Genomic DNA, 8,334 nt, shown 5'->3' with positions numbered 1-8,334 from the left:
TTTTTTTTTTTTACTGTTTGAGGACCCTAACAAGATTAATTTGATTTTAGAACATCCAAACAACCCAAAGGCCAGCACTGCCCAAGCCAAGTCACACCAAGTGACAGCAGGGTCTCCGGGGTAGCAGCACCTGACCCCATGGATCTATTTACTTATTAATGTGTGTAGGTGTTTGTCTGTTTGCTATGGGCATGCCCAGTGCCTACAGAGGGCAGAAGGAGTCCCTGGAACTGGGGTTACAGATGGTTGCTAGCAGCCTATGGGTGCTGGGACTCAGACCCAGGTCCTCTGAAGAGCAGCCAGTGCTCTTACCTGCTAATCCACCTCTCGAGCCCAGACAACAGCGTTCTCGGTCTGGGTCTCCCCCTGCCTCAGCAGAGGCTATTTTTCGCTATCACTCCGCTTACTATCTTTGCCAAACTGCAACATCATCTTAGCATCTTAAGGCAAAGTACGAAGGAGAGCAGTTTGTGTTGTTATGTTAGTCACTCTTGGTAAGTCTCTTAAATGACAAGCACTAATGATAAGTTTGTATCTGAGGTGTGTCAAGTATTCTCTGATGTGTCTGTGCTTTAAACAGACGTGTGATTCTCATTTCTCAGAAACCATTTCTTTCAATTCCGTCAAAACCATAAGAAATGATTCATGCAAGCGTTTCCATGTCCGATGTGCAGAGAGCGCCGGCAGGGGTGAGGTTTGAGCTCTTACGGTAGTGAGCTAAGCCTCCCTCCCTACTTCACTGAAAATATTTTCATTCTGTCTGACAAAAAGTTTAAAAAGTACATTAACTGTAACTAAAAATGTACCACAAATGACACATTAATGAGATTAATGGTGTGTGTCTTGTTCTCTCAAGTCGTCATAGTCTTACCTTTGATGAGCCTAGACTGATAGTTTAATTACACAAACGGTATCATTTTCCTTGTGGGGCTCTAGGGAGCTAGATCACTGTGAAATTCTCGGATCCTTTTAACATGCAGCTTTAAAAGTAAACAAAAGAACTGACTCGATCAGAGTGAAAGCAGGAGAGATGTGAAGACAAGCGGCATCAGTACCAGAAACCCCGATTTGTCAAGAAAAGGCCAGCCGGGCGCGGTGGCGCACGCCTTTAATCCCAGCACTCTGGAGGCAGAGGCGGGCGGATTTCTGAGTTCGAGGCCAGCCTGGTCTACAGAGTGAGTTCCAGGACAGCCAGGGCTACACAGAGAAACCCTGTCTCGAAAAACCAAAAAGAAAAGGCCGGTAATCTCGCTGTGCAGACAGCTCTTGTTTGAGGCCTGTTTGGGCAATGTAGTGAGACCTCATCTCAAAATAAAAATTAAGGTCAGCAAAATGGCCTGGAGCAGTGGTTCTCAACCTTCCTAATGCTGCGAGCCTTTAATCCAGTCCCACATGTCATGGTGACTCCCATCCATAAAATTATTTTGCCGCTACTTCACAACTGTGATTTTGCTACTGTTATGAATCGGAACGCAGTATCTGATATGTGACCCCCAAAGAGGTCATGACCCACGGGTTGAGAGTCACTGACCTAGGGGTTAAAGGTGCCTGCAACCAAGCTTACCAACCTAGATTCTGTCCCCGGAATCCTCATGGTGAAAGATAGAATCAACTCTTGCAGATTGTCCTTGGTCCTCTACAGGCAAACCATGGCACCTGAATGCCCCCTCTCTCTGACATACACACTGATTAGATGAATGAATGAATGAATGAGTAGTTGTAAATTATTTTTAGTGAAAAGGGGCTGAAGGGTGGTTCAGGTGATAGATCACTTGCTTAACATGTAAGAGGCCCTAGGGTCAATGCCCAATGTTGCTAATACAGACAGACAGACAGACAAACAGGTCAGAACTAAAGACCTGCAATTTTAAAAAGCACTGATGAGAGAGCTTGGGCAGAGTGTCTGTAAGGACAAGGACTTGAGTTCAGTCCCCAGGGTCCACATGGAAACTAGGTATGTTGGCATGTGCCTGAAATCTCAGGGCCACAGAGACAAGAGCACCCCAGGGCTCACTAGCCAGTCAGTCTGGCCAAATCACAGACCCCAATTCCAAGGAAGAAACTGCCTCAAAGCAGGGGTGGGGGCAGCCATCTTTAGAACACACTTGCGCAGACATGTATATGTACACCCCCCATGCATCTGGACACACGTGAACACACAAACACAAAGATAAAGAAGTCCTATGGGATGAGAAAGGTAATATCAGAAGTTATTTTCCCCTTTAGAGGTCTGGAGCGTAAGCAATGTGATTTCATGTTTCTGAAACAGGTCTTTGGTCACCAGACCTTTCAAATAAGAACTGTACTAGTAAGGCAGGGTTTATGCTTCCTGTTCATAGAGATATACTGAATCATTATGCACATGTATGTCTTGAGCGGTACAATAGTAGCTGGCACAAGGCATGCATGCCTCAGCAAAGCCCTGCAGGCTAGATAGGGTTGTCCTTACTTCCCTAACAGCAAGCAGGAACCCTACCTGCACTTAATTAACCTAAGTGCTTGCCTCTCCTCCCCACCCTTCTTCTCCCATCATACGTCATCCTGTCCAAGGCTGGTGTTTCCATGGACAGACTGGAGCCCCCCCTGAAGTCCCACTTCTGTTTTTTTAGATTTACCTGTTACATGCTTTTCATAGAAATACATTTCTGGAAGCCACGGTCTCCAGGACATATTTTCAAAGTTCATCTACACAGTTGCAGGTATAAGCACTTTGTTCCTTTTAATAAGATATTAAAAGATATTCTAGTCAGGGGTTCTGGAGATGGCTTGGCAGGCAGAGTAAGAGCGACCGAGTTTGATTCCCAGCACCCACAAGGTTGGCTCACAACCATCTGCAACTCCACTTCCAGGGCATCGGTGCCCTCTTCTGGCCTCTGCAGACCCCAGGCACACATGTGACACACAGATATGCATGCAGAGGAAGCATCTCAGTATGAAACAGGAGGTTACACTCTGCATGCCCTCTGTGCTGTGGTGCACATGCAGGCCTGTGTGTGCAGTGTGCCTGCACTGCTAAGGCATATACTGAGGACGAGGTTGGTGAGCCATATAGCGTGTGTACAGTTGAGTTTCAGAGCGCTGCCAAAGTAGCTGTACTGTTATTATTATTATTTTTTTTTCGAGACAGGGTTTCTCTGTGTAGCCCTGGCTGTCCTGGAACTCACTTTGTAGACCAGGCTGGCATCGAACTCAAAATCCGCCTGCCTCTGCCTCCCGAGTGCTGGGATTAAAGGTGTGTGCCACCACGCCCAGCAGCTGTACCGTTCTGTGTTCTCACTTAGCAGTGTGTAGGCCATGTCCGATGTCATTCTACTGCTTGCTGCCATGTCTTTCCTTTTTTTAAAAAATTATTTTCTTCATTTACATTTCAAATGGTATCCCAAAAGTCCCCTATACTCCACCCCCTCCTGCTCCCCAACCCACACGCTCCCACTTCCTGGCCCTGGCATTCCCCTGTACAGGGGTATATAACCTTCACAAGACCAAGGGTCTCTCCTCCCAATGATGGCGGACTAGGCCATCCTCTGCTACATATGCAGCTAGAGACAGCTCGGGGGCACTGGTTAGTTCATATTGTTGTTCCTCCTATAGGGTTGCAGCCCCCTTCAGCTCCTTGGGTACTTTCTCTAGCTCCTCCATTGGGGGGGCCCTGTGTTCCATCCAATAGATGACTGTGAGCATCCACTTCTGTGTTTGCCAGGCACTGGCAGAGCCTCGTAAGAGACAGCTATATCAGGGTCCTGTCAGCAAAATCTTGCTGGTGTATGCAATAGTGTCTGGGTTTGGTGGCTGTTTATGGGATGTATCCCTGGGTCGGGCAGTCTCTGGATGGTCCTTTGTTCCATCTCAGCTCCAAACTTTGTCTCTGTAACTCCCTCCATGGGTATTTTGTTCCCCATTCTAAGGAGGAACTTTCTTTAATGGGAGAAAGGAAGTAGGGACAGAACCCAGGGCCTGTGCACACTAGCCAAGCAGTCTACTCCGCAGCAGCCCTGGGCAATGACTTTTGAATTGGTGTTTTTATACATGGAGACCACCCCTTCCCCTATCATTTTTGAAATGTTTTCCCTCTCACTGAATCATCCCGCTGCCCACCCTCCCTGCACCCTCCTAACACCAACATTCGCCCCACCCCAGTCAATTCACTTGTTATTAGATTCACTATCCTTTCCTTCAGCTCCTTTGACCTCTCAGCAGGGATGCTAAATCACCCAAGCCTCCTCCTTCAAACATTTAACTTCTGCTGACTCCTCTTAGTTTCTCTAGCTCTTCAGTCTCTGTATGTGTGTGTGTGTTGGGGAGGGGGGTGTTTCAGACAGGGTCTCACCGTGTAACCCTGGATGGTCTGGAACTCACTTTGTAGGCCTGACTGGTCGAACTCACAGACTGCCTGCCTCTCTGCTTCTGGAGTGCTGGGATTAAAGGCGTGTGTTACCATGTCTGGCTTTCTAATCTCTGTAGGTAGGTTCCCATCTTCTAGCAAGCTTTAAAATACTGGATTTCAGTAACAGTGGCTGTTGAACAAATTATGACAAAAAGTAGTGGCATAATAAAGTCATTTATTATACTATAGTTTCTTTTGGTCAGGATTTCAGACTGGAACAGCACGTTCCCATTTCTGTTCCACGGGATTGGGAGCCTCAGGCGGAAGACTGGTGTTGTCTGAAGCCCTGTGCACTTACACGTCAGGCAGCTGATGGTGGCTGTTAGCTGGGGCCAGGGGCCTCAGCTCATATCCGTGGGACCCTGTGCATGCTGTCTCTCCAGGTTGGCTGGTTTGGACTTCCTCACAGTATGGCTGCTGGGTTCCAAGAACAAGCAGTCTAGAGAGAGAGGGAGAGAGAGAGAGAGGAAGAAAGCAAACAGCAAGGGAAGCCAGGGAGCCTACTTTGCCCTTAAAAAGCAAGTTCTCAGGTCTTACCACATGTAAAGAAAAAAGCAACAGACTTTATGTGAAATGACAAGGTTCTAAAATAGCACGGGACCTGGGGCTGGAACTCCATGGGAAAGCAATTGGCTAGCAGGCCTGAGGCCCTGAGTTAGAAAAAACAAAACATGGGACCTGAAACCCTGCTGTGGCCTGCTACAGAGAAAGCTTGCCACAGCCTTCTGGTCACAGATCACAGCATCCACACATGCCACATTCTTTCTCCTTCTCTCCCCCTCTGTGCCTCCTAAAGGCTCACCCCATGATGGCATCAGACTCAGGCTAGAGAGTCTGTATGTGCTAGTGACGATCCCATGATCAAAGCTCCTTGTTTACAGTTGTACCTAACCTGAAAACCTAGGCAAACTCTCTCTGCCTCACATTCCATAGTATATAAAGCAATGTGTGTGTGTGTGTGTGTGTGTGTGTGTGTATATATATATTTTAAGAACACCTTGTAATTCTCAGATCTGAATTCTATCTATTCTATCTCAGTTTTCAAATCTAAGCGTCTCTCTGAAACGTCCAGTTAATAATTTTATAACCTTATAAAATATCTCATCATCATTTCTGCCTTAACATGCTAAAATGAACTCATTTTCTGCATCAGCCCATGTCCTCAAATCTCTTGTCCTGCTCCTGTTTTGCTGGTCATAGCTGTTCAGCCGACCCAGCACTTCCTCTCAGTCCTTCCTGGCTCACTCGCCTCGGCCCAACTGTCACCAAGCTCTGCAGCGCATCTTTCTCCAAAGTATACCTCCCTCCAACCCCAGCGCTCCTGCTCTTTCTCATGCCCCTCCCCTGTGCCCACCCTTCTCATGCTCTTACTCCTGTCCCGCCCCCTCCCACTTCCCCCTTCTGTGGATTTTCAGTGTCCTTCACTGCCTATCTTTCATTCTTGCTACATTCAAACTTCCTGTGCACAGCAAACCAAGGGAATATTTTAGCTTCTAGCTCACCATGGCACTTCCTTGCTCAAAAACAGTTCTCATAAAGGCCTGTGCACATGCTAGTCTGAAGTGCTTCATCCTAACTTCCCATGTCCTTATAATGCTATCTTTTTCATGTTTAAGGGTATGGCATGACTGTCCACCCAACCAAGGGTAGGTATCACTGTAGAGGTCACCGTATTGTTTCCTTCACAAAGCTTATCTGACTTTCAGGTTGCATTCTGTTAGATAACTTGCTTAACCACTTGCCTACCCAGTGGGATGGTAAATCTGGTCAGGGATTAGCTCTGAGGTATTCATCAATATCTACCCAACATATAGCAGGGGGTCCATCAAATAACACATGCTGTTATTCACTGGATGGTAAGGGACAGTTCTGGGATAACACGACATGGCATGTATTGTGGCACATTAGCGCATCACTTCCGAGTTCTTACTGAGGATAGCCTTGTGCTTCTCTTCCAGTAACTGCCCTTCCTTTCTGGCTGCTGCTTTAGCCAGAGCCACATCAGATGAAGTCCTCCAGAGTGACCTTTCTGCTCACTGTATCCCAAAGGAAACGGACGGCACAGAAGGGACTGTGGGTGAGTACCTTTCTCCATTATTTGTTTAAACATCCTAAAATTTTCTCATGGACAGATAGCTACAGAAAATATCTATAGCATATTAAACCCAACTACATATACTTTCTAGTGACCATACAGTGATATTAAGGAACTTTTTCTTAAAAATGAATAAAAAGAGGCAAGAAGAAAAAAATCCAAGTACATGCACACATATTTGAAAATAATTAAACTATTTTTATAAAATTAAATCTATGGTACATGGAAAGTACTAGAAACAGGAAATTGACATTGCTATCTTGTAAGGAGCAAGCATACACAACAGAGTTGAGCTCAGTACTGTGTACCTGCAGTCTACAGGGAGGTTGTGGCAGGAAGGTCACTGGAGCCCAGGCATTCTAGACAGGCTCAGGCAAGGAGCTTTTCTTAACTAAGAATACCCAGCTTGCTGCCCAACAAAGGAAAGGGCTGAGGAAAGCTGAGTTTAAGAAGAACCCATGTAGGGCTGGTGAGATGGCTCAGTGGGTAAGAGCACCCGGCTGCTCTTCCAAAGGTCCGGAGTTCAAATCCCAGCAACCACATGGTGGCTCATAACCATCCGTAACAAGATCTGACGCCCTCTTCTGGAGTACAGAACAGCTACAGTGTACTTACATATAATAAATAAATGAATCTTTTTTTTTTTTTTTTTTTAAAAAAATAAGAACCCGTGTAAAACGTTTTGTTTATCCATGGCTGCACCACCCCAACCAAATACACCCTATCTCTTCTAAGATGTCATCCTGAAGAATACACATAAAAGCATACAACAGTTTTTAAAAGTTATAACAAGACTCATCAATCTTGTTTTATATCCACTAAAACACAGCACTGACAGATATGTAACATAATATTATTTATTATATGGATCATTGCGTATCTTTGTTGATAAGGGTTGAGGCGCAGCCGTCATTCCCACACTCAGTCCTGGTATCAATGGACACGACGCTCCTCACACACGCTGAGAATGTTGTTTTGACACAGGTCTTGCCGACTGCCCAGGCTGGCCTGAAACTCTCCTCCCACCTCAGCAACCCAAGAGGCTGAGTTACAAGAATGTGCTGCCACACTGGCCTCCAGTTTACATATTGGGTTTAACCATACTTGAAAACGATTAAACAAACTATTTGTATAAAATCAGAGCCCGAGTAACCCACCATACACTTCTATGTTCGGTGCAGGGAACGGAACCTGGAGTTTCTTACATACTAGGTATGTGTTCTCCCAAGAGAGTAACATCCCTAGCTTACTACTCCAAAATTTTGAGGGTGATACTTTATTGATATTTATTGGCTTTGAGACAGGGTCTCAACTCTGTAGCTTGAAGCTGGCCTTCAACTCACTGCCTTGCTGCAGTTTCCCGAGAGCTGGGGTCACAGCATGTGCTACAATGCTTAGCCCTTCTGTTCTATTCTAAGCACTTGCCTATCAACATGGTACATAAGGAACAGAGCATGTTATAAATAGAAAGCCAGCCCAAAGACTGTGTGGTATTCCCGTTCTTCCCGTCTCTCTCTGGACTGTGACAGAAAACTGTCAAGGAGGGAGTTACTGCTTGTTCTTACCGAGAATAACAGATTCACCTAGAACCACGTTGTCCCAGAGCCAAGCTGAATGGAGCCTTTCTACAAGGCACTGTCTTCCCCCGATGGTGATGCCGAAAGCAAAGCCCTTGTAATGAAAAGTTCTGCTTCACTGCAGAGGGGTGACGGCTGACTCAGCTGCAGCTCGACACAGTGACATTAGCGACTGAAGAGCGGTTTACAGCTGTGAGTGGGTGGGCTGCTGTTTGGATGGTTCTCACTCTCTCACGCCCCTTATTTTATTTTTCCATCTCAAGTGGCTATTATTTATA

At 46.1% G+C, this 8,334-nt stretch overlaps 2 protein-coding genes across 2 annotated transcripts in view; one reads left to right on the top strand and one right to left on the bottom strand.

The window, feature by feature from the left end:
• Positions 1 to 8,334, top strand: part of Ppm1e (protein phosphatase, Mg2+/Mn2+ dependent 1E) — a 138,249-nt gene that overhangs the window by 109,718 nt on the left and 20,197 nt on the right. The window contains exon 2 of the mRNA XM_021212189.2: positions 6,343 to 6,461. Coding sequence (XP_021067848.1) covers positions 6,343 to 6,461 — 119 coding nt within the window. The remainder of the gene's footprint in view (positions 1 to 6,342; positions 6,462 to 8,334) is intronic.
• Positions 4,554 to 8,334, bottom strand: part of Trim37 (tripartite motif containing 37) — a 122,295-nt gene continuing 118,514 nt past the window's right edge. The window contains exon 25 of the mRNA XM_021212186.2: positions 4,554 to 4,823. Coding sequence (XP_021067845.1) covers positions 4,679 to 4,823 — 145 coding nt within the window. The 3' untranslated portion in view covers positions 4,554 to 4,678. The remainder of the gene's footprint in view (positions 4,824 to 8,334) is intronic.

This window comes from Mus pahari, chromosome 14 (genome assembly GCF_900095145.1).
Source record: "Mus pahari chromosome 14, PAHARI_EIJ_v1.1, whole genome shotgun sequence".
NCBI classification, from domain to species: domain Eukaryota; kingdom Metazoa; phylum Chordata; class Mammalia; order Rodentia; family Muridae; genus Mus; species Mus pahari.
The sequence above is the reverse complement of the archived record's forward strand: the minus strand, read 5'-3'. Positions and strand labels throughout refer to the sequence as shown.